General features: G+C 39.3%; 2 protein-coding genes across 15 annotated transcripts in view; one reads left to right on the top strand and one right to left on the bottom strand.

Annotated features, from left to right (window-relative positions):
* The window catches only part of SCMH1 (Scm polycomb group protein homolog 1), a 205918-nt gene that overhangs the window by 44460 nt on the left and 134552 nt on the right, over positions 1-26906 (bottom strand). For 13 of the 14 annotated variants that reach the window (XM_055254815.2, XM_055254817.2, XM_063625166.1 and 10 more), the window contains 2 exons: positions 5209-5441; positions 601-727 (listed from right to left, as the gene is read on the bottom strand). The exons of the other annotated variant lie outside the window; for it this stretch is intronic. In XM_055254815.2, coding sequence (XP_055110790.1) covers positions 601-727; positions 5209-5441 — 360 coding nt within the window. The remainder of the gene's footprint in view (positions 1-600; positions 728-5208; positions 5442-26906) is intronic. 14 annotated transcript variants of the gene reach the window in all.
* CTPS1 (CTP synthase 1) overlaps positions 1-26906 on the top strand; it is a 132137-nt gene that overhangs the window by 91601 nt on the left and 13630 nt on the right. The gene's annotated exons all lie outside the window — the stretch shown is intronic.

Genomic DNA, 26906 nt, shown 5'->3' with positions numbered 1-26906 from the left:
CATTTATCTTAACTTACACATTAAAAAATGAGTATTTTTCTTTATACTTATCCCCTTGGAAGGCTGTGTATCTGCACATAGTTCTTTTAGTTACTGTCATAGACAGTTTATGAAATGGGAACAGATATGCATAACCCAGGATGATTACCCACCCATTTCATCCACCAGATTTTGCAATGAGTCAACCTTACTTTCATTGTACCAGTTTGTCACCATCAATGATTGTTAAAAAAGAAAATCAGAGAAATTTCATACGTATTTTAAGGGTGGCACCATTACTGAAATGCTGGGAGGATTCTGGAAGGTGGAAGGGATCACTCAGAAGGGAACACCCCTAACTGGGAAGGAAGGCTATTATTCTAAACTAGGCCAGGGAGCTCTTGGTGCTATCCCTGCATTAGTTCCCCATCCCTGAGTTCACAGAAAATTTACCTAAGTTTCATTGTCTGACATTATTTCAAATGCCAAAGATAAAAATTTTTTAAAAGATTTTACCTAGGTTTACAAGTGGAAAGGTGCTAATTACTGGTGTAAGACAAAAGAAAGTGCAGACACTAGGTCTGGGGCTTGTGCACAGGTAGTCCTGTCATCTGCTCTTACCTGTTGGGGCCTGCATGGCTGAGCTGGGGATGGTGGCAGCATCTTGGGGTACAGTGCTGGTATCTGGTTCAGGAGTGCTGGTTGTTGGTGAGGCAGGTGGTGGGTTCAGCAAAGTCCGAGGTTTCCTCTGTCAAAATGAATGGGAAAAAAATTGCTACCCATGACAGGTCTTTTCATTCCCTATTCTTGGCACTTAATTCACTCATGAAGCAAATATATATTTATGGATGGAATAGTGTTTTATCTTTGTTTTCTACACAGCATCTGGCTTAAAGCTATACATATACCTGTAGTAGATGCTTAGTAGACATTTTCTGAATCTATATACAAGCCTCTGGTCTTTTGTAGGGTCAAAGCTTAATTTATTATCTTTTACACTAGATTCAATATTATCATATGAAGTTTCAGATCCCTTATTAGTTGGGCAGACAAAAGCAAAATATGCTATAGTTTAAGTCTGCTTTGACATTACTTTGTACTTTATTTCTCTCTCTTTAAAAATGGAAACAAACAAAAAAAAATAGAAATGACCCTTCTAACTCTACAAACAACTTTACTCTGTCTGCTTCTCTCTTCACCTCATTACCTGCCATTCTTTCCCTTAAATCTCCTACTCTAGTAAATCTCTATTGCTTCTTTAAAAACTCTGCACTTTTACCTGGTCCACACCTTTACAATGCTAAGATGTCTCTCTCACTTGAAATGCTCTCTCTTTTTAAATTTATTTTACAAATCTGTTTATCTAGGAAGCTTTTCTAGTTTTTCTCTAATCATTGTCTCTTTTATGTTACCTCTGTTTTTTGAACTGTTGCATTTGTCAATGTATTGTCATGATATGTTTACATACCAGTATCCCTATTCACCTGGAAATCTCTGAAAGTCTGGTTCTAAGTACCATTCTTAGCATGGTACTTAGCATAAAATAAGTGTAAATACATTTTTTTTATGAAGCATGCAGTATAGAATAATAGAGGAATAATAAAGATGATTTGAGAGAAATCTATTATTTCCCCTACACTGTTCAGGGCAGTTTTTGGGGGAGAAAGATCTGAGGTTTTTTTTCTAAGAAATAGTTTCCTAAAAGCCTTTGTTTTTTAGGACACAGTCTTGCTCTGTTGTCTAGGCTGGTATGCAGTGGCATGGTTCTGGCTCACTGCGACCTCCACCTCCCAGGCTCAAGCGATCCTCCCACCTCAGCCTCTTGAGTAGCTGGGACTACAGGTGTGTGCCAGCACACATGGCTTACTTTTAAATTTTTTGTAGAGATGAGGTCTCATTATATTGCCAAGGCTGGTCTCGAACTTCTCTTGCTCAAGCAATCCTCCTACCTTGGCCTCCCAAAGTGTTGGGATTATAGGCAGGAGCCACCACGTCTGGCTAAAAGCCTTTCTGAATGCAAGGAGAACATAACCATCATGGAGATCCAAAAATCCACTTTTACTAAATGCTTCATGTAGGGATAACTGCTGGGAGCCATATCAACCTGTCTGCCTTCTAGTAGTACGTTCTCTAAAGAGATAGCCCTGATGACAGCAGGCATATATAAGATGGCCTTGCCTGTGAAAGCAATCATGCAAACTCTCATGAAGCATTCAAAACACACATTGAAAGTGAACATCTGCTCATGCTTTTTTACCGCTAAAAGTGAAAATCCAAATACATAATGAATGAGTCAGGGAAGAAGGGAAATACCACTTCAACTTCAATGAGTTGGTGGTAGGATTTTACTGGGTCCCTAAAGGAACAAGCCTGGTAGGTTAGGTGCCTGAATAATGTAAACCTATTTGAGATAGGTGCATGTACAATATTATATGTACTCATATATTATCTCATTTCCATTTTACAGGTGAGAAAATGGGCTCAGGGCTTTATCCAGAGAAGCCTTTCCAAAGTCACGCAGGTGGTAACATATGGAGATAAGATCTAAACCTAAGTTTGTCTGACTTTAAAGCTTATGCTCTATCCACAAGACTACTCTGCTTCAAAAAGAGATATAAAGCCAGCCATGGTGGCTCACGCTTGTAATCCCAGCACTATGGGAGGTCTAGGTGGGAAAATTGCTTGGGCCCAGGAGTTTGAAACCAGCCTGGGCAACACAGCAAGGCCCCATGTCTACAAAATTTTTTTTTTAAAATTAGCTGGGCATAGTGGCACATGCCTATAGTCCCAGCTACTTGGGAGGTTGAGGTGGGAGGATCACTTGAGCCCAGGAGGTCAAGGCTGCAGTGAACAATGATTGTGCCACTGCACTCAGCCTGGGTGACAGAGTGAGACCCCGCCTCAAAAATCAAAGCAAAACAAACAAAAAGGGATGTAAGGCTCACAGGTGAAGTGGAAGGCATATACACTTGTAGGGGTAGGCAAAAGAACACGAAGGAGAATTAGAGTATCAAATGCTAGGACATAAAATACAGGAAAAGATGAGAATGACTGCTTTCAAGAAGGCTGGAAAGAAAAAGGACTTCGGTTACTATATTCAAGACTTCCTGAGAGAGCAGAGCAGAGGCAATCACAGAATCAGTTTTTGAGTTTTGAATGATCTTAAAGGCCATTTAACCCAACCATCTACCCAATACTTCTAATTCCCTCTCCCTAAAAGATCCCTCCTATAGTCATCCAGTCCCTGATGAAATACCTCTAGTTATAGGGGCTCATTACTTCTATTTTGGGATAGATTTAACTGTTCCTTTTATGTTGAGACAAAGCTTCTCTGCTTGAGTTTCCATTTATTGGTTCTGGTTCTGTCTTTGGAATCCCCCAGATAAGTTTTCTCCCTCTTCTGACTGTCCTCAAGATGTCTTCACATCATCAAAAGCATGGCTTCTCTGGCCTTGGCATCCTTAGGGCCTTCAGCCTCTCCTCTACAACATGAGAGTGAGAGGTGGGTAATGAAGGCAAAAATGAATTAGGACTTGGGTTAGTGGTAACAGATCAAGAGGAGCATTATGTGTTACACAGGAAGATCAAGAGGTGATATTGAGAATTTGAAGCCAAAAATAAGAGACAACTGAGATTGGTAACATCATCACTAAAATCATCCATCCATCCATCCATCCATCCATCCATCCATCCATGCACCCACCCACCTACCCTCCTGCCCATCTTGCATATTCTGAATATTTCCCATGAGACTGACTGAGATATAAGGCACCATAGGAGAAAAAAAAAAAAAGAAAAAGATTAGGTTCTTGACCTTGAGGAGCTTATATTCTACAAGGACTGAAGTCAGTGGAAGCTAATAAACAAGCAAAACAAACCAACAAACAAACTAACCCTAGGGAGGAATTAATGAGATTGGGATGGAATGCCCAGGGAGAACTGGGTATCATCTCCATACTGGAACTCAGGTATTCTTGTTCAGGCAGGAGATTCATCGGAGAAATCTCCCAACAGTTAAGAAATGAGGGGAGGAGGTGATGCTAAAAGGAGCCCTAGAGAAGCTGCTGACAGAAGTCTTTTTTTTTTTTTTTTTTCATATCAATGCCTTCCTTAGGGAAGATACCCATGAAAAACAGGCCATGACTAAGAGGTAGTACTTTCAGTAACAGTGCTCAGTGAAGGTGACTCAGCTGTCTTTTCCAATACTAGAATACTAGAAGTGTTGTGTCCCTCAGGAAATGTGGGAAAGAGTGAAAGAGTGAATATATGCTAGGGAAGCAGTGACCTTGGAAGTAGATCTAAGGATCAGTCTCTGTAGCTTTTGCCATTTACTAGCCATGTGATCTTAGAAAAATCATTTTACATCTGTAAGTCTCAATTTACTATAAAATAACATTAACACTATTTATCTCTTAGGGTTTTGTGAAAATCATGGGATATGTATGTATTGGCATTTAATACAGCGTCTGACACTTAGTAGGTATTCAATTTTTTTTAAAGAAGAAGTAGAGATAGCAAAAAATATATTTACATTCAACCTGAAAAAGCTGATTAAAAGAAAAAAAAACATTTACAGAGTTAATTTGTGCTTTCTGTCCACACGCTTGGCGTCTACTTTGGAAAGGTTAACAAAGAGCCGTTTCTTCCATGCACACTAGACCAGAATCTCCTCAAATATGAGTAACTTTCAAAGTTAAAATTTGTTTCCTATCCTCCACAATTCTATCTTTAATATTACCAACTCTCAGGTAAGTAGCAAGTAGGGATGACGATCTAGGAAATTCCTCTTATAAGCATATACAAGATAGAGAAGAGGGCCAGATGTGCCCCTTTCCAAGAGAGATGGGTATGGATGAATGACTGCCCCCCGCACCCTGCCTTTTTTTTTTTTGAAACGGAGTCTCGCTCTGTCGCCCAGGTTGGAGTGCAGTGGCGCGATCTCCGCTCACCGCAAGCTCCACCTGCCGGGTTCATGCCATTCTCCTGCCTCAGCCTCCCGAGTAGCTGGGACTATAGGCGCCCACCACCACGCCCGGCTAATTTTTTGTATTTTTAGTAGAGACGGGGTTTCACCATGTTAGCCAGGATGGTCTCGATCTCCTGACCTCATGATCCGCCCGCCTCGGCCTCCCATTAAGTGCTGGGATTACAGGCGTGAGCCACGGCGCCTGGCCAAATGACCCGTTTATAATCCCTTATCCCTTTCTGGGAAACCCACATTTTACCTACCTTGCTGCCAGGTTTGGGACCTCTCTTCTTTGGGAATTTCAAAGGTTCAGCTGTCTTGGATGGGGCAGAGATGGGATGGGAAATTAGGGTCTTGGGTGTCCGGCCCCGCTTCTTTCCTGGTTTACGCCCTCTCTGCCCTGGTTGATGTTCCAAGACAGTTTTGGTGCTGCCGTGGATGCTGGGCTTCTCAGTATTCACATCGGAGGCAGGATAGGGATTCTTTGGAATCACAACTGCAAGAAAAAGACTCATTCTATCACCCTCCTTCCCCCCTGCATTCTCATCCCAGCCAGAAGAAAAAAAGGACTTGCCACTTCTGCTCAAGTAGTTTTGTTCCAAGAAGCTGGTTTCCTGGCATTTGACCTAAATGTTCAGGAAATCTCTGAAGAAAACTGAATTTAGATTGGCTGGAATTGGAGGTTTTAAATAATTTCTAGCAGATGCAGAAAAAATATTAAATTTTTCTTCCTAAGGCATCTTAGACAAGTATTGTGACCTAAGTCAAAGCTGAAGTATATAAATATTAATAGAACCATAGGCTCAGAGTTGAAAGGGCTCTTAGAAACCTATAATTGTCTCCTGCTAAGAATGAAGGTCTGAGGCTCAGAACAAGACACAGTGCCCTCCGCAGGTTACATAGTGAGTCGGGATAAGAACTTCTGTTTTGAAATTGAGCTCTGATAACCATGCCAGGGATTTTCTATATCAATCTACTTAAAGTTTTAGTTTGACTATTGCAGTGAGGAATAGAGGAACATGTAGAAATATAAATCTGATAGCATCTCTCCTTAAAAACCTTTGCTCTTAAAAACCTTTATTCCTTATTACCTTTAAGGTAAGGTCTAAATTCGTTATCCTGATTTCTAAGGACTTTTTTGACTCTGCCCATCTTGCGCTCCCATTATGACTGACGTCATTTCCTATCATCCAACCCCATGTTCTAGTACCCCTATATGTTGAGCTATTATTCTTTGTCAGACACATATCAATACTCAGTTTTCAACACTCGATCCAGGGCCACCTCCTTATTGAGGCCTTCTCTGACCATGTCCCAACTAGGTCAGCGTCCTCTCTTTACTCCCAAAGCATTCTGTAGACATCTATGTTACAGTACTTCTTAATTTTACTCCAATTATTCATTTTTTCCTTAAACTGAGAATTTTTTGAGGTAAGGGATACCTAAGTCATCCTACAAATAGTGAGCACTTATATAAGTTATACACTGTGCTAAGCTCTGGGGATAGAACAGTGAACAAACCAGACTTCCACTCTCATGGAGCTTACCTCCTAGTGAGAGAGAAAGAAAATTAAAAAAATAACACAATATACGGTATAATGTTAGGTAGTGCTAAGTGCTGTGATTAAAACTAATGCAGAGTAAGGAAACAGAATTTTAAGGGAAGTCCTCTTTGAGGAGATGACATTTACACAGAGCTCCCGAAAGAGGTAAAGGCACAATGCCTTATGAAGATGTGAGAGAGTATAACAAGTGCAAAGATTCTGAGACAGGAACATGTTAGTGTGTTTGAGAAATTGGAAAGGAGGCAGTAGAGCTGTAACTGAGTGAGCAAAGGGGAGGGTAGAGAGAAATTAGGTTAGAGAGTGAGTAGCAGTAAAATTGTGTAGGACTGCGGCCTGTGAAAATGAACTGAACTTATCCTAAATTTAAAGGGAAGCCACTGGAGGGTTTTGAGCAGGGGAGGGACAAGATATACTTAAAAGGACCACTCCGACTGCTTTGTGAGAGGGACGAGAGTAGAATTAGGGAGACCAGTTAATAAACTATTATATAGGGCAGGTAGAAGATAATACTTCCTAGGCCTCCAGGTAGGAAGTGATAGTTGTGGTAGTACAATGTTAACGATGCAACAACTAGAAAAAGTCAGAGTAATTATTTAAAAAGACACCACAGAGCTGTCATGAGGAAGACACCACAGAGCTGTCATGAGGATTAGATGAACTGGAATTCCAGGGGATGGCCTCTGAGGTAGCTGATACTGTTTTCTTTCCTGAGGGCATCTGCTAATTTTGGCATAAACTAAGGATCAGGCTTGGCATGTGGTGAGGGGCTCTACTGGAGGAAAGAGAAATGAGAGCTGCTGCGACAAACTGAAAACTTAAGGAGCCCCTGCATGTGGCCAGTTTTTCTCATTGGGTATTTGCTGAATTTTGGGCCAGCACATTGGAACTTCAAAGCTAGACTGAGAGCTTTTAAAAGGCAGAATAAAATCTCCTATAATCTTGTGGTTTTAGGAGACAATGTTCCACTAGAAGTAGGTGGTATACCTCAAACACATGGCTGATCTCCTCTTAAAGATATTTTAAAACTATAAGAGGTGAGAGGTAATAAAACTAAGTCCCAGACCTCTCAAGGGTAGGACAATATCCTGCAGTGTTTCAGGGCTAAGGAGCTAGAAATTAGGTTCCCAATCAAGAGCCCAAGAGCATCCATGTCCAAAAAACAAGCATAAATCATAGGCACAATCCAGATGTGGTCTAACTCAATCTATAATTAGATTGAGGTGATCAGGCCCTATCCTATTAGTCTACCAGAGGAAAAGAAGAATTCTTTCTCATGGAAGATACCAGTTGGAGCCTCAATAATTCTTTTAATATAAAACGTTTGGCATACTACAAAAATTATTAGACATAACAGAGTCAAAACAGTGTGATCAGTAATCAAGAGAAAATACAGGCAATAGAAAGAGACCCATATATTATCCAAATAATGGAACAAACACACAGATTTTTTAAAAATCATAATTAAAATGTTAAAATGTAAAAAAGATGAACAAAATATAAGAAAAGATAGATAGTACCCACAGAAATATCTATATAAAAAATTAAATGGACATCTTGTAACTAAAAAATACAACATTAGGAATAACTCATTGCATGGGTTTAAGGGCAGACAAGAGCCAACAGAAAGGATTAATAAACTTGATGAAAAAATAGAAAACATCCAAAATAAAGGTCTCTCTCTTAAAACACAAAACAAAGCAAAAATACCACTGAGACAAGAAAAAAACAGAATATGAAGAGCCTCATACATAATAAAAAAATTGCAGTTACAATTAAAAATCTTTCCACAAAGAAAATCCCAGGCCTAAACTGGCTTCACTGGTGAATTCTAGCAAATATTTAAAGAAGAAATAATAACAAATCTTGCAAAGCCTCTTTCGAAAAATAGAAGAGGGAACACTTCCCATTTCATTTTATAAGGCCAGCATAAACCCTCATACCAAAACATGACAAAGATAGTTACAAGAAAAAAAAACTATAGACTAATATCCCTCATGAACATACATGCAAAATCTTTAACAAAGCATTTGTAAATTAAATCTAGCTCTCTCTATGTCTATCAGATATACAATCCTATATATATCATATCATAACATGCAGGACAATATATCACAACTAGGTGGGATTTATTCCGGAAATACAAAGGTTGTTTAACAATGGAAAATACAATCAGCTGAACACATTCACTAAATGAAAGAGAAAACCCATATATCATCTCAATAGATGAAGAAAAAGCATTTGACAAAATTCAACACCCATTCATGATAAAAATTATCAGTAAACTAGGAATAAAAGAGAATTTCCTTAGTCTAGATAAAGGCATCTATAAAAAAACCTATAACCAACAGCATTCTTAATGGTGAAATATTGAACACTTCTTATTGAATTATGGGATAAAACAAAATAACTACTATCACCACTTCTATTCGACATTGTATTGGAGGTCAATGTAATAAGGAAAGGAAAAGAAATAAAATCTACAAATATAGACTGTAAGGGAAGAAGCGTTACTTGTACGTGACATGATTGTTTACATAAATATTCCTCCTTACAAGTCTACAAAATCTATTAAAATAAAGAAATGAATTTGGAAAGGTCACCAGACACAAATCTAATATATAAAAATCTAATATATTTCTCTAAATAGCAACAATTTGAAAATTATTTAAAAATCCACAAAATCAAATAACATCAAGTATTCAGTGAAAGATGGGCAAGACATCTACACTGAAAACTATAAAATATTGATAGGAGAAATTAAAGAAGATCTAGATACCACATGGCCATGAAGGGATATGTTACATTCATAGATTGAAAGCATCACCACTGTTAGGTGTCAACTCTCATCAAACTGATCTACAGTCAATGCAATTCCAATAGAAATCTCAGCAGTTTCTAAAAAATGTGTGGTGTATGTATGCAAATTGACAATTTAATTCTAAATTTTAATAGGAAATGCAAAGGACCTATCGTAGCCAAATCAATCTTGATGAATAATAGCAAAGCTGGAGAACGTGCATCATCGAATAGCAAGATTCATTATAAAGTTACAGTAATTTACACATATATTATTGGTTGGGCATGGTGTCTCATGGCTGTAACCCCAGCACTCTGGGAGACTGAGGCAAGAGGATTGCTTGAGGCCAGGAGTTTGAAACCAGCCTTGCAACATAGCATGACCCAGTCTCTACAAAAATTTTTTAAAAAATTAGCTGGGCATGGTGGTGCACACCTGTAGTCCCAGGGACTCTGGAGGCTGAGGTGGGAGGATTACTTAAGCCCTGGAAGTCATGGCTGCATTGAACCATGATGGTGTCACTGCACTCTAGTCTAGGTGACAGAACAAGACTCTGTCTTAAAAAAAAAAAGACGGTGGAGCCAAGATGGCCGAATAGGAACAGCTCCGGTCTCCAGCTCCCAGCACCAGCGACACAGAAGACAGGTGATTTCTGCATTTCTGCTTGAGGTACCGGTTTCATCTCACTAGGGAGTGCCTAACAGTGGGTTCAGGACAGTCGGCGAAGCGCACTGTGCGCGAGCCGAAGCAGGGCGAGGCATTGCCTCACTCGGGAAGCGCAAGGGGTCAGGGAGTTCCCTTTCCTAGTCAAAGAAAGGGGAAACAGACGGCACCTGGAATATCGGGTCAGTCCCGTCCTAATACTGTGCTTTTCCAACGGGCCTGGAAAACGGCACACTAGGAGATTGTGTCCCGCACCTGGCTCGGAGGGTCCTATGCCCACAGAGTCTTGCTGATTGCTAGCACAGCAGTCTGAGATCACGCTGCAAGGCGGCAACGAGGCTGGGGGAGGGGCGCCCGCCATTGCCCAGGCTTGCTTAGGTAAACAAAGCAGCCAGGAAGCTCGAACTGGGTGGAGCCCACCACAGCTCAAGGAGGCCTGCCTGCCTCTGTAGGCTCCACCTCTGGGGGCAGGGCACAGACAACCAAAAACTCAGCGAGAACCTCCACAGCCTTAAATGTCCCTGTGTGACTGACAGCTTTGAAGAGAGTAGTGGTTCTCCCAGCACGCAGCTGGAGATCTGAGAACGGACAGACTGCCTCCTAAAGTGGGTCCCTCACCCCTGAGCAGCCTAACTGGGAGGCACCCCCCCAGCAGGGACAGACTGACACCTCATTCAACCGGGTACTCCTCTGAGACAAAACTTTCAGAGGAACTATCAGACAGCTGAATTTGTGGTCTCACGAAAATCCGCTGTTCTGCAGCCACTGGTGCTGACACCCAGCCAAACAGGGTCTGGAGTGGACCTCTAGTAAACTCCAACAGACCTGCAGCTGAGGGTCTTGTCTGGTAGAAGGAAAATTAACAAACAGAAAGGACATCCACACCAAAAACCCATCTGTACATCACCATCATCGAAGACAAAAAGTAGACAAAACCACAAAGATGGGGAAAAAACAGACCAAAAAAACTGGAAACTCTAAAAAACAGAGCACCTCTCCTCCTCCAAAGGAACGCAGTTCCTCACCAGCAACGGAACAAAGCTGGATGGAGGATGACTTTGATGAGTTGAGAGAAGAAGGCTTCAGACGATCAAACTACTCTGAGCTACGAGAGGAAATTCAAAACAATAGCAAAGAAGTTAAAAACTTTGAAAAAAAATTAGAAGAATGGATAACTAGAATAACCAATGGAGAGAAGGGCTTAAAGGAGATGATGGAGCTGAAAGCCAAGTTTCGAGAACTACGCGAAGAATGCAGAAGCCTCAGTAGCAGATGCGATCAACTGGAAGAAAGGGTATCGCTGATAGAAGATGAAATGAATGAAATGAAGAGAGAAGGGAAGTTTAGAGAAAAAAGAATAAAAAGAAATGAACAAAGCCTCCAAGAAATTTGGGACTATGTGAAAAGACCAAACCTACGTCTGATTGGTGTACCTGAAAATGATGGGGAGAATGGAACCAAGTTGGAAAACACTCTGCAAGATATTATCCAGGAGAACTTCCCCAATCTAGCAAGGCAGGCCAGCATTCAGATTCAGGAAATACAGAGAACGCCACAAAGATACTCCTCGAGAAGGGCAACTCCAAGACACATAATTGTCAGATTCACCAAAGTTGAAATGAAGGAAAAAATGTTAAGGGCAGCCAGAGAGAAAGGTCGGGTTACCCACAAAGGGAAGCCCATCAGACTAACAGCTGATCTCTCAGCAGAAACTCTACAAGCCAGAAGAGAGTGGGGGCCGATATTCAACATTCTTAAAGAAAAGAATTTTCAACCCAGAATTTCCTATCCAGCCAAACTAAGCTTCATAAGTGAAGGAGAAATAAAATACTTCACAGACAAGCAAACGCTGAGTGATTTTGTCACCACCAGGCCTGCCCTAAAAGAGCTCCTGAAGGAAGCACTAAACATGGAAAGGAACAACCGGTACCAGCCCCTGCAAAAACATGCCAAATTGTAAAGACCATTGAGGCTAGGAAGAAACTATAGCAACTAACGGGCAAAATAACCAACTAACATCATAATGACAGGATCAGATTCACACATAACAATATTCACGTTAAATGTAAATGGGCTAAATGCTCCAATCAAAAGACACAGACTGGCAAACTGGATAAGGAGTGAGGACCCATCAGTGTGCTGTATTCAGGAAACCCATCTCGTGTGCAGAGACACACATAGACTCAAAATAAAGGGATGGAGGAAGATCTATCAAGCAACTGGAAAACAAAAAAAGGCAGGGGTTGCAATCCTAGTCTCTGATAAAATAGACTTTAAACCAACAAAGATCAAAAGAGACAAAGAAGGCCATTACATAATGGTAAAGGGATCAATTCAACAAGAAGAGCCAACTATCCTAAATATATATGCACCCAACACAGGAGCACCCAGATTCATAAAGCAAGTCCTCAGTGACCTACAAAGGGACTTAAACTCCCACACAATAATAATGGGAGATTTTAACACCCCACTGTCAGCATTAGACAGATCAACGAGACAGAAAGTTAACAAGGATATCCAGGAATTGAACTCAGCTCTACATAAAGTGGACCTAATAGACATCTACAGAACTCTCCACCCCAAATCAACAGAATATACATTTTTTTCAGCACCACACCACACCTATTCCAAAATTGACCACATAGTTGGAAGTAAAGCTCTTCTCAGCAAATGTAAAAGAACAGAGATTATAACAAACTGTCTCTCAGACCACAGTGCAATCAAACTAGAACTCAGGATTAAGAAACTCAGTCAAAACCGCTCAACTACATGGAAACTGAACAACCTGCTCCTGAATGACTATTGGGTACATAATGAAATGAAGGCAGAAATAAAGATGTTCTTTGAAACCAACGAGAACAAAGACACAACATACCAGAATCTCTGGGACACGTTCAAAGCAGTGTGTAGAGGAAAATTTATAGCACTAAATGCCCACAAGAGAAAGCAGGAAAGATCCAAAATTGACACCCTAGCATCACAATTAAAAGAACTAGAAAAGCAAGAGCAAACACATTCAAAAGCTAGCAGAAGGCTAGAAATAACTAAAATCAGAGCAGAACTGAAGGAAATAGAGACACAAAAAACCCTTCAAAAAATTAATGAATCCAGGAGCTGGTTTTTTGAAAAGATCAACAAAATTGATGGACCGCTAGCAAGACTAATAAAGAAGAAAAGAGAGAAGAATCAAATAGATGCAATAAAAAACGAAAAAGGGGATATCACCACCGATCCCACAGAAATACAATCTACCATCAGAGAATACTACAAACACCTCTATGCAAATAAACTAGAAAATCTGGAAGAAATGGATAAATTCCTCGACAAATACACCCTCCCAAGACTAAACCAGGAAGAAGTTGAATCTCTGAATAGACCAATAACAGGTTCTGAAATTGTGGCAATAATCAATAGCTTACCGACCAAAAAGAGTCCAGGACCTGATGGATTCACAGCTGAATTCTACCAGAGGTACAAGGAGGAACTGGTACCATTCCTTCTGAAACTATTCCAATCAATAGAAAAAGAGGGAATCCTCCCTAACACATTTTATGAAGCCAGCATTGTCCTGATACCAAAACCTGGCAGAGACATAACCAAAAAAGAGAATTTCAGACCAATATCCTTGATGAACATCGATGCAAAAATCCTCAATAAAATACTGGCAAACCGAATCCAGCAGCACATCAAAAAGCTTATCCACCATGATCAAGTGGGCTTCATCCCTGGGATGCAAGGCTGGTTCAACATACGCAAATCAATAAATGTAATCCAGCATATAAACAGAACCAAAGACAAAAACCACATGATTATCTCAATAGATGCAGAAAAGGCCTTTGACAAAATTCAACAACCCTTCATGCTAAAAACTCTCAATAAATTAGGTATTGATGGGACATATCTCAAAATAATAAGATAATAAGATAAAATAAGATAAAAATAATAATAAGATAAAATAATAAGATAAAAAAATCATACTATCTATGACAAACCCACAGCCAATATCATACTGAATGGGCAAAAACTGGAAGCATTCCCTTTGAAAACTGGCACAAGACAGGGATGCCCTCTCTCAGCACTCCTATTCAATATAGTGTTGGAAGTTCTGGCCAGGGCAATCAGGCAAGAGAAAGAAATAAAAGGTATTCAATTAGGAAAAGAGGAAGTCAAACTGTCCCTGTTTGCAGATGACATGATTGTATATTTAGAAAACCCCATCGTCTCAGCCCAAAATCTCCTTAAGCTGATAAGCAACTTCAGCAAAGTCTCAGGATACAAAATCAATGTGCAAAAATCACAAGCATTCCTATACACCAATAACAAACAGAGAGCCAAAGCATGAGTGAACTCCCAATCACAATTGCTTCAAAGAGAATGAAATACCTAGGAATCCAACTTACAAGGGACGTGAAGGACCTCTTTAAGGAGAACTACAAACCACTGCTCAATGAAATAAAAGAGGACACAAACAAATGGAAGAACATTCCATGCTCATGGATAGGAAGAATCAATAATGTGAAAATGGCCACACTGCCCAAGGTACTTTACAGATTCAATGCCATCCCCATCAAGCTACCAATGACTTTCTTCGCAGAATTGGAAAAAACTACTTTAAAGTTTATATGGAACCAAAAAAGAGCCTGCATTGCCAAGACAATCCTAAACCAAAAGAATAAAGCTGGAGGCCTCAAGCTACCTGATTTCAAACTATACTACAAGGCTACAGTAACCAAAACAGCATGGTAGTGGTACCAAAACAGCATGGTAGCGGTACCAAAACAGAGACACAGACCAATGGAACACAATAGAGCCCTCGGAAATAATACCACACATCTACAACCATCTGATCTTTGACAAACCTGACAAAAACAAGAAATAGGGAAAGGATTCCCTATTTAATAAATGGTGCTGGGAAAACTGGCTAGCCATATGTAGAAAACCAAAACTGGATCCCTTCCTTACACCTTATACAAAAATTAATTCAAGATGGATTAAGGACTTAAATGTTAGACCTAAAACCATAAAAACCCTAGAAGAAAACCTAGGCAATACCATTCAGGACATAGGCATGGGCAAGGACTTCATGACTAAAACACCAAAAGCAATGGCAGCAAAAGCCAAAATGGACAAATGGGATCTAATTAAACTAAAGAGCTTCTGCACAGCAAAAGAACTATCAGCAGAGTGAACAGGCAACCTACAGAATGGGGATTTTTGCAATCTACCCATCTGACAAAGGGCTAATGTCTGGAATCTATGAAGAACTTAGGCAAATTTACAAGAAAAAATCAAACAACCCCATCAAAAAGTGGGCAAAGGATATGAACAGACACTTCTCAAAAGAAGACATTTATGCAGCCAACAGACACATGAAAAAGTGCTCATCATCACTGGCCGTCAGAGAAATGCAAATCAAAACCACAATGAGATACCATCTCACACCAGTTAGAATGGCGATCATTAAAAAGTCAGGAAACAACAGGTGCTGGAGAGGATGTGGAGAAATAGGAATGCTTTTACACTATTGGTGGGACTGTAAACTAGTTCAACCATTGTGGAAGACAGTGTGGCAATTCCTCAAGGATCTAGAACTAGAAATACCATTTGACCCAGCCATCCCATTACTGGGCATATACCCAAAGGATTATAAATCACGCTGCTATAAAGACACATGCACACGTATGTTTTTGCAGCACTATTCACAATAGCAAAGACTTGGAACCAACCCAAATGTCCATCAATAATAGACTGGATTAAGAAAATGTGGCACATATACACCATGGAATACTATGCAGCCATAAAAAAGGATGAGTTCATGTCCTTTGTAGGGACATGGATGAAGCTGGAAACCATCATTCTCAGCAAACTATCGCAAGGACAGAAAACCAAACACCGCATGTTCTCACTCATAGGTGGGAATTCAACAATGAGATCACTTGGACACAGGGTGAGGAACATCACACACTGGGGCCTGTTGTGGGGTGGGTAGAGAGGGGAGGGATAGCATTAGGAGATATACCTAATGTAAATGGCCAGTTAATGGGTGCAGCACACCAACATGGCACATGTATGCATATGTAACAAACCTGCACGTTGTGCACATGTACCCTAGAACTTAAAGTATAATAATAAAAAAAAGTTAATTGAAATGTGAAAGTTGAAATAATACTAATAAACTTTTCATATTCTGTTAATATTAAAATCTTTTAGTCTATCTTGTACTTTGAATGAATTTTTAATCCATGCCTGATTTTGTAACATCATGCATTGGTCATTTGTAAAACACTGTTTCACTGAGTTATACAGATTTTCCAAATATCAGCATATTTTATTATTCAGTATCAAAAATACACATTAGTTGGTATCACCACAATCTCATCAGAAAAGTCTTTACGTACGGGGAAGCTGTCAAGATTATGGTGGCAGGCACAAGGTTTCCAAAATTCTAATTTTCATTTGAAAGCTGGAATTTTATCATTGCCAACAAATGCTATTAGCTGTTTTCTCTAAAGTGACAGGCTCACTTAATTCATTTTTGAGAAAATGTCTGCCAAACACCCAAATCTGAATAACGAGTTTGTCTTGTTAGTCATTCTTTCAAGTAAAAATGGAGTTTCATAAAAAAGTAGCTAGTTCAGCTGACACCTCAATTATACAAGCGTTTTTTCTTCAGGCAACCACAATACATCAGTATGCACCAGAATTGCGCTAGTCATACTTCTCCTTTCATCGCAAAGAATGTTAAGATATGTACTCAAAGGCTGGGATTTAATAAGCTTAATAAATTTTACTGCTTCATCAAGGACACTGTTAAGTGAACTTGGCTTATGCCTGAGTCGCTTTTTGGTTTTGTTTTGGTCCCCCTGCAACATGTGGCAATGAAGTATATCATTACTATTACTATAATTGGTGCCTTGATTTGTGTCAAGGTGCCAGCAGTTTTACTTACCATTGCTTTTATACCATTCAATGCAAATATTAACCCAGTAAAGAAGGCAAGTAGAGTTAACATTACGAAAATGGTCTTGAACTTGAAGATGCTGTGAAAGGGTCTTGGGGATCCCAAGGATCCAAGGAGCACAGTTTGAGAATTGTTAAACTAAGCAAACTATTGCTTTGGTGCACTTAAACTTGCAACTCTCTTTACTAGGAAAGAATTTCTTTCTCCCTCTTAGTGGTAGATAAAAGAATTTTTTTAAAAAGAAAAAAAAGAGCCAGGCATCGTGGCTCACACCTGTAATCCCAGCACTTTGGGAGGCTGAGACTGGTAGATCACCCGAGGTCAGAAGTTTTGACTAGCCTGGCCAACATGATGAAATCCCGTCTCTACTAAAAATACAAAAATTAGCCAGACGTGGTGGCAGGTGCCTGTAATCCCAGCTACTCAGGTGGCTGAGGCAAGAGAATTGCTAGAACCCAGGAGGCGGAGGTTGCAGTGAGCTGAGATTGCACCATTGCACTCCAGCCTGGGGAGCAGAGTGAGACTCTGCCTCAAAAAAAAAAAAAAAAATTCTTTTTCCTAGACAGCCATATCTCTGCTCAAATGATACCTTTCAGTGAAGCTTTCCCTCATCATCCTATATAAAACAATACCTCCAACTCACCACCCCAAACCCCTGGCACTCTCTATTCCCCTCTTCTCCTTTACCTGTCTTTATTTTTTCTCCAGATAAATTATCGCTACCAGTTTACCTGTTTATGTCTCTCTCAACTAGAATACAACTTCTTAAGGACTATGTTGTTATGTCCACATGTTACAATTATGCTTTACACATGGTGGGTGCTCAATAAATGTTAGTTGAGTGAATAAATGTAACCCATACTCTAGCATTTGATTCTAGAATTCTGCTTTGCTTTGTCTGCTTTTTCAGTGGTTTATGTTTTATTTCCCTAGCAGATTACAAATTCTCAAAACAGAGGCTAACCTATATTCCATGTAGTCCCCAAAGCTTTGGGCCTTGGATATACTATGTGCAGTCTTTTTCCCAGGGAATATTTGCAGTCCCACAGTCACAATTCTGAGTAAAACCTATTCCCAAGTGATGGCACATGTATTGGGCAGTAGAAAATTGGGAAAGAAATTAGATGTATTTCCTCTGGTTTGTAATAAGTTCTATTGTAGTTATGAATGCTGTAACTGGTATATGACAGTGCTGACCTCCTAGCTCCTGGGGTCTATGTTTTCTATATAAAAATATGCTGGAAGCAGGAAAACGTGCCATTCTGATGCTATATTCTGGTCGATTTTAAGCAGATGATTCTTGGTTGAACATGCAAATATATATATTTTAAATGAGCAGATTTGGCTCTGTGCAGCCAAGATTCTTAAAAATATTCTTTTTTTGACACCGTCTTGTATTTCTGGGAAACTAAGGATATGTTCCTTGGCATTGAGAAAAATGCTTAAGTATGTTTACCATATCATTATTAAAAAAGAAAATTTGGACCATTAAACTAGGGGAATAATTAAGCAAACAATTGCATATCCATTCAATCAACTCTTACATAATAACTTAAAATGATGGTTATAAAGACTGTATAACAACATAGAACAAGGTAGATGATATAATATTTAGTGAAAAACAGAATATGAGATAGCATACACTAAAATATACAGCGTGATTAAACTGCATTTTAAGAAACTGTAAAAAATAAAAACCAGAATAGAATATACAAAATGTTAACAATAGCAAAAGAGGTTAGGAAAGTAGGAAGCTCAGGTTAACACTAGATTCAATAATACTAGCAATAATAGGAACAGACACTGAACTTTTATGACTTATTACAATTATTAACGGAATGATTTACCCAACATAGTCTTAGCATACTGACAGTTGGAAGCAACCTTATGTCATCTAGTTTAACCTTTTTAAAAAATAGATGGAGAAACTAAACATTATAGAGGAAAAATACTTGCTTAAGATCTCCCAGGAAATAAATAGCAAAGGTGGAGCTGGACATTTGAACATGGTGTGTGATTTTGAGGAAGTTACTTCATTTCTCTGCATTGTAGTTTCTTCATTTGTAAAATAGATAATAGTACTTACCTACAGATTATTGTCAAGATTACATGAAATAACAATTGAAGGGATCAATCCGGCACTGGCTACATAGTGAACGCTCAATAAACCTTAGCCTTGTTCTCATCTGACTGTAGTGAACTTTCTGCTACTATGTTGCTATGTGGGAGGTGAAGAGCAGGGTAGATTGGAGAGGAAAAGAAAGAAAACAGTCATCAGGCAACTACGGCAAAATGATACTCTTGACCCTAATTGTTCTGGGACCCTGAAACTCTGCTCCTGTAGAGGATACAGTCAATGGGAATCCTGTTCTGTGGCGAAAGTGGACCAACATGAGACTATACAAAGTGCAGACTGGCCAGTATCTTTCTCCTTTCCCTACCTTTTTTCTCATTCTTCTCATGCTGATAATTAGTATGAAACAATCCTAATGCTTACCACTTCACAGGCAGTAACTGGGCTATTAGCTGGGACCAGCTGCTAAAGGGATTACACACATTAGCAGCAATTTCCAGTCTTTCAAACTAGTTCAAAGAACATGCTAGTTTTTAATCACTCTAGGGCCCTTCAGTTCTGCTTCAGTTTTGGCAATGTGCAGTATGTCTAAGTATACAAAAGGGCAAAAATACTTTACCTAAAACAATAAATGGGTAATTACTTTAGTGTTCTTGAAGTAAAATGTATATCTAGAAATCAAGTTAGTTTGTCAGATACTGGCTCAGAGTATTGGCCTTTAAGGTTAGGAGAAATTGTATCTTTTACTGGAAACTCATCTGGACAACTAGTCTTCTTAATTTGCAACTCTGCTGACTGATTTCAGACTTAGCTTTCTAGTTGTTCATGTTTAGATCTGGCATATTCTGCTAATGACATGGTCTACCTCCAACTCAGCATTTATTCTTTTTGCTTAGTTTGGCATCAAGTCCATGGTTTCCCTAGCATTTGATCTTAGTCTGCTTCTAGTTTTAGGATCCTCTAGCACTGAAAGCTTAAAGGAATGTGGCTCAAAAGAGAATATGTCTTTTCCAGAGAAACTGTCTCCTGAATGTCTCAAATTCATTTCTTTTCTTTTTTAGAAACAGGGTATCACTCTGTCACCCAGGCTGGAGTGCAGTGGCAGGATCATAGTTCACTGTAGCCTCAAACTTCTGGGCTCAAGCAATCCTCCTGCCTCAGTCTCCCAAGTAGTTGGGACTACAGGCATGTGCCACCACAGCCAGCTAATCAAATTCATTTCTTTCACTCTAATACCATTGCCTCAACTTTAATATACATCTTCAAATCCCTTGTCTTAATCACTGAAATGGTGAACTAACCAGTCTCTCTCCCTCTAACTTATTCTAACCCATCATTACCTCTATTCCTTATCTAACAGGTCATAAAGATCTGTCTAAAACACAAATGTGATCATGTCACTCCTTTGGTTAAAATTCTTCAATGGTCTCTTTGTAATATTTTCTGTGTAAATTCAGAATAAGCCGTGCTATTCTTTCACCTTGTCTGATTTCAGTTTCTTGACATAGTCCCTGTGCTTAAGTTTTTGGAACGATTCTTTTTCTTAGCTGGTGCCTTGCATGTTAGCCCCCTGGAATTAATTGCCTCTGAACTGGTTATCAACTCTAAACATCCTTCAGCAAATGACACAAATCCCAATAAGTTCCACCCAGTCTTCCCTCTTTTTCACCTATTCAGTCTCTATAGTATTATTTTGCACTTCATATATTATATATTTCTGGGTAACTCTTAAATATTTCATTCTATTTTGACAACTATTTCACAAGCACCTGCTTCTGTAATACACATAAACTGAAACTTTTAAATACTTACTCATGAAAGACTCACCTTATTTATTATCATACAAACAACATATATCATCTGGTAGCTAATTCAAGTAAAACTTGAGAAAGTGACCTTTTACGAGGCTTCAATTTCCTTATTTACAAAGTAACAGCATTAAAATAGAAAACAACTCACATTTTTTGAATGCTTAGTATGTGCCAGGTGTTCTAATATGTAAATTCTTAACTCCCTACAACAACCCTGTGAGTAGGTACTGTTACTGCCTCAACTTATAGATGAAGAAACAAAGACTAATGGAAGTTAAATAATTTGCTAAGGGAGGTTAAGTGAAGTGACAGCAAATTGCTAAAAAGATCCTTTCAACTTGAAAATTCTGTGAGAATTTCATGGTTCTGAAAAAATATACAGATGTAGCTCTTTTTTTCACAAGATGGCACTGAAGACAAAGAAGGAAACTCCTGTCCCTCCCAAAGCCAAAGCCAAAGCCAAAGCCAAGCCTTTGAGGGCCAAGAAGGCAGTACTCAAGTGACCACAGGCACTCCCTCCCTCCCCCCTCCGCCCCCCATCCCCCACCTCTCCCAGCCCACAAATGCACATGTCACCAACCTGGCAGCCCAAGACACTACAGCTCTGGAGGCAGCCCAAATATCCTTGGAAGGGCACCCACAGGAGAAAGAAATAAGCGTGACCACTATGCCATTATTAAGTCCCTCCTGACCACTGTGTCAGCCACGAAGAAGATAGAAGACAACACACTTGTGGATGTCAAAGTCAACAAGTACCAGATCAAACAGGTTGTAAAGAAGCTCTATGACACTGATGTGGTCAACACCCTGATCAGGCCTGAGGGAGAGAAGAAGGCAGATGTTTGGCTGGCTCCTGATTATGATGCTCTGGATGTTGCCAACAAAACTGCGATTATCTAAACTGAGTCCAGCTGGCTAATTCTAAATGTATATATTTTCACCATAAAAATACAGCACATCTAAACAGGATGCAGAAAAAAATCAAATCAGCAACAGTTCTTTCTATCTTATATTACATTAGTGCTTTGAAGGATCTCTCTTCCACTCCTAATCCTTCCCATTCTACTCCCAACACACATTTCAAACGCATCCAAACTACCAGCCGCTGGTTTAAAAAAGGGCCCTGGAGTTTCCTGTGGGTCTCACTATGCATCTCCAAAATCACAGATGGAAACCTATCATACGAGACTTGCACTTCATAATTCTCAAAGTACTTTAACATTCATTAATTCACTCCATATTCACAATTATCTCAACCTTATCTACCTAACGGTTATCTCTAAACCTCCTTTGAGGCATAGAGAAGTGAAGTGTGGTATGAGAGAAAGAACAGACTTTGAAGTCAGAAACCCATGGAATTAGGTTCAAGTCCTTGCAAATAACCTCTTTAAGTTATGGGTTATTATGAAGTTTAGCTGAGATAAAGTTTGAGAATGTGGATATGAGTACTGTGTCTGACATGACCTAGGGACTCCATAAATCTTAGTTTCTTATTCTTCCCCTCAACCTTTCTGAGCCCGTTTCCTTATGTAAAATAAGGGCAAATACTATAAATCCCACTGGAAGTTTGTGAAGTTTACTCAGATAATGTATCAAAGTTTCTTTAGGACCTTGTATGGGCTTGCTAAATGTTAACTTCCTTTCTTCTTAAGATGATGCTCAGTAAACACGCTCTAAACAACATTAGAAAAGGTGATTAGCTTAATCTAGTACTAAACAGGAGAAAAACAAAAGTTTAAACATATTTTTATGGTCTAGGCTGGTGACCTACACTCTTTTCCATGGAAAGCTCAAAATAAGACTGTCTATAGGTATACTCTGATTATTGATTATATATAAATGAGTGAATTCAGCTCTAAGGTAGGCTTCTATGTTTTTATATAGCAAATACTGTATTTCCCTATTGATTTGAGTGAAGAAAAGTTATCACAAGATAAAGAAGAGGAAGTATCTGATGAAAACTTTTACTAAGGAAAATACTAAGTTTATCACAACCCGGGTATTGTGATAAAAGAGAATTGTAAAAGCACTTTCCACTTAGTCTGGGCAACATAGTGAGATCTCATCTCTAACAAAAAAAAAAAAAAAAAGGTACTTTCCAAGTCTTATGAATTACCATTTCTACCCCCTAGGCAGCAAAAAAAAAATTAACTACCAGAAAATCCCCTCATCTAACATGGCCATTATGTCTTGAAGTTTGGTTCAACTTGCACTGACACTAGACAAGGAGTAACATAAAGCATCTACCATGACCATTACAGAATATAAAAATATAAAAACACAATCCCTTATCTTTAACATGTGAGGTCATAGTATAGTCTTTTCTGTTTTTTTTTTTTTTTTTTTTTGAGCCTGTTGCCCAGGCTGGAGTGCAGTGACATGATCTCAGTTCACTGCAACCTCTGCCTCCTGGGTTCAAGTGATTCTTCTGCTTCAGCCTCCCAAGTAGCTGGGACTACAGGCACCTGCCACCACGCCCGGCTCATTTTTGTATTTTTAGTAGAGACAGGGTTTCACCATATTGGTCAGGCTGGTCTGGAACTCCTGACCCCGTGATCCACCTGCCTTAGCCTCCGAAAGTGCTGGGATTACAAGCGTGACCCACTGCACCCAGCCAGTATAGTCCTTTTTAAAGGGAAATGAGAATGCCTCTCCATTTCACACTAATGAGGCTGTCCCTGCAGTTTAGAGTTTATTCTAGGCACAGCATTTTAAACTTAAATGGATCAAGAAAAGAAAACTCTAAAGTCAAAGCTGAACCTGGGGTTGGGGAGGGGGGAGAAAAAAAAAGAGAAGAGAGCTCAAGATGATGAGGGGCTTAGAAACTATACAATCTCAAAAATAGCGGGGAAAAAAAGACCTAGTGAAACAAGAATATGTGAAAAGGTTTCGGATGAAACAAAAACCAAATTAGAGCCAATGGGTAGATACTGGGGAAAGCATATTTCAGCTTAAAGTAAAAAACAGTATTTTTAGACATTTGAGCTATCACAAATTAAAAGTGCTCCTTTGGGAGGTTATAATCTCTGTCTGTGGGAGCATTTAAGTAAGAGCAAATAAGCATTTATAGGGATGGTTTCAAGATGAGTCTTAAATTAGGTGGGAGGTTGAATTTGATTTCCTCTAGCCCCAACACTCTAAGACTATGACTTTTTACTTTCCTCACATCTCACATTTAATAGTAGGGCAAATAACTGATTCTTAACCAATGTAACTTTTAGATGGGAGAGAAACGGTAAAGAGTTAACTCTGAAGTCTGTATTTATTGATAAGATGTAAAGCTCATGCTGGTGGATACATATTTTTTCAAAATTTTTAATTTTCATTTGAAATCTTAAATTTGTAATTGACAGAAAATGCTTATAGGTTGTCTTCCTTGAAGTGATCAAATCATTTCATTTTGGACAAAATGTCTGCTAAATATCCAACTCCGCTGTTTTTTTCAAGCAAAGATAATATTCCATGAAAAAAGTAGCTAGTTGAGCTTACAACTCAAACAATTACACAAATGCTTTTTCCTGAGTCAACTCTCATACTTGGATATTTTAAAAATGAAGACACTGAACTCACGGAAGTTAAAAGACTTGCCAAAGGCCACACAGCTAAAGCTAGGAGTTGAACCTAGATCTTTTGGTCTCCAAAGTCTATATTCTTTCCACTATGTTACTCTGAAACCAATGAATAAAACAAGAGTATATACCTGAATAAAGGAGAGAAGATGAAGAACTAAACATGCCTAGTTATAATAATGAAGGACACTAGGCCTCTGCTGCCTTCTAGGTTTCTCTAAATAATCCTTAGGAGTCTCAGCTGCCCAAAAGAATTTATCATCAGATTTCTCTTCCCTATAGCAACAACAGAGCATAGGGAATTGGGAATAAATTAATAAAATATAAAATAGGCTATTGTGCACACACACGCGCGTGTGTGTGTGTGTGTGTCTACATGGCACAGGAGAGCATGAACAATGGAAAAGAAAAAAAGAGCTGGGGAAAATCCATTTGGTTTATCAGTTTCCTGGACTGGAATCTTATTTTTCATTCACAGCAGTGTATCATTGGCCTTGGTATAGTAATTTAGAGGATATGTTCTTTATTAGCTTTGCTCAACTTGGCTGGGTTCAGCTATGTGTTGCCAGCTGGGCTGATGCCAAGGCTGAAACTCCAGTCTTCTAAATTCCAGTTCACTTAAACAGCATGGGTTGCCTCCTGCTCCGATCCAGCTCAGTTAACACTTTTGGTACTCCATATCCAGCTCCTTTTTTCTCTCCTGACTCATTCCTACAACATAAGTAGAGGACCTCTGCAACTACAAAGACATGTCACATTTTCCTGGGGACTTCAGGCTGATAAATCTGCAGAGAGTGGGGGAAAACAGATAACTAAAATCATGCATGATAGGACCACAAACTTCAAAAGCCTCATATTACTGAAACTAAAAGGTGCAACTGACCTTAGTTTTCTAGGGCAGCAGGTAAGATGATTCAGGAGCAGTTTCAGCAAGTGGAGGACTATATTTTCTTAGAAGATGGTCTGCTAATGGCTAGTCAAGCTTAGGCCACTCAGAAAGGTGGCATGAAAGCACATGGTGAGAAAGCACCTGCTAGTCAGCCACACAGTCAAAAACATTCCAGCTTTCCTTAGCACAAGACAATAAATTTTAACAGCTTATAACCACAATCCTGCCTTCTTGCCATATCACCCTCAGAACCTCCTCTTTTTTTCTTTGCTTGGTTTGAGTTTGCCAGGTTTTTCTCGTCTTCTTAACATATATGAATGTTTATGTTTTGTTTTTTTCTAGTAAGTCATTATTGAGATTCAGAAATTCTCATTTATAACTGTAATAGTTCCTCAAAAATAATCTAGGGAATCAAGGGAATTTTTTTTTTTTTTTTTTTTTTTAAGACAGAGTCTCACTCTGTCGCCCAGGTTGGAGTGCAGTGGCATGATCTCGGCTCACTGAAACTTCCACCTCCCAGGTTCAAGCGATTCTCCTATCTCAGTCTCTTGAGTTGCTATGATTACAGGCATGAGCCACCACTCCTGGCTAATTTTTTTTATTTTTTTTGTTTTTAGTAGAGATGGAGTTTCACCATGTTGGCCAGGCTGGTCTCAAACTCCTGACTTCCAGTGATCCATCCACCTTGGCCTCCCAAAGTGCTGGGATTATAGGCATGAGCCACTGAGCCCAGCCCAAGGGAAGAAATTTAGTAACACAATTTATCACTAGTTTTCAGTAAGATTTTCCTGAAAATCACCAACACTTATTTAAAATTGGGGATTTTGTAAATTGATATGTATTGATGCTGGCACAGTAGGTGTTACAATAAAAGCTTGCCAAAAAAACCCTATATGGGTTTTATGTATTCCCAAGAAAACAGTAAATGTGGTCAAATTTATGAACTGCATAAATCACATCTCACTATTTCAAACAGCTTGAGAGATGCCAATTGTTTCATTATACATGTCGAAAACTGCTACCATTCTCAGGCATCTGGAGTTTGTGAGGGCAAGAGAGAGAGCGAATGGGCAGAGTCAAGGGGCAGTTTAAGGATTCTGGAAGAGAGGTATGGAATGGGAGTTTTTTTTTCTGGTCCCTTGGGCAGACCTAATTACAATCAGTGGGAGAACCCAGATTCTCTGCTTCATAATCTACTGCCACCCATCTCACTTCCCCATTTTCCTATTTCTATTTGTGTACCACAAACATATAATCACGAAAAAATCAGTTATGAGAGTACTGGTTCACTGCACAAGCCTCATCTCATATTTATTTTTTCCTGACCAAAATAGAGCACTTTCCTGGCTCTGTGTGCAGTTCCCTTTTCTTGGGAGGCCTGGGAATCTTGATTCAGATGCAACTAACACACAGTGGGCATCTACTATGTGCTACATGGTGCTATGCATTTGCCACCAATTTTCTCATTTCAATCATTCAATCAACTGGGGAGGCAGACACTCGTTTATAACCTCCAGTGAACCTAGCACTGCTAACATGAGCCTACAACTGTAGACAGATAGGTGAATAAAGGACAGATTTACCAGATGTGATGAGATCACAAGGCCAACCAAAGCTGAAATAAGGACAGAG

Source organism: Symphalangus syndactylus, chromosome 12, assembly GCF_028878055.3.
Source record: "Symphalangus syndactylus isolate Jambi chromosome 12, NHGRI_mSymSyn1-v2.1_pri, whole genome shotgun sequence".
Taxonomy (NCBI): domain Eukaryota; kingdom Metazoa; phylum Chordata; class Mammalia; order Primates; family Hylobatidae; genus Symphalangus; species Symphalangus syndactylus.
The sequence above is the reverse complement of the archived record's forward strand: the minus strand, read 5'-3'. Positions and strand labels throughout refer to the sequence as shown.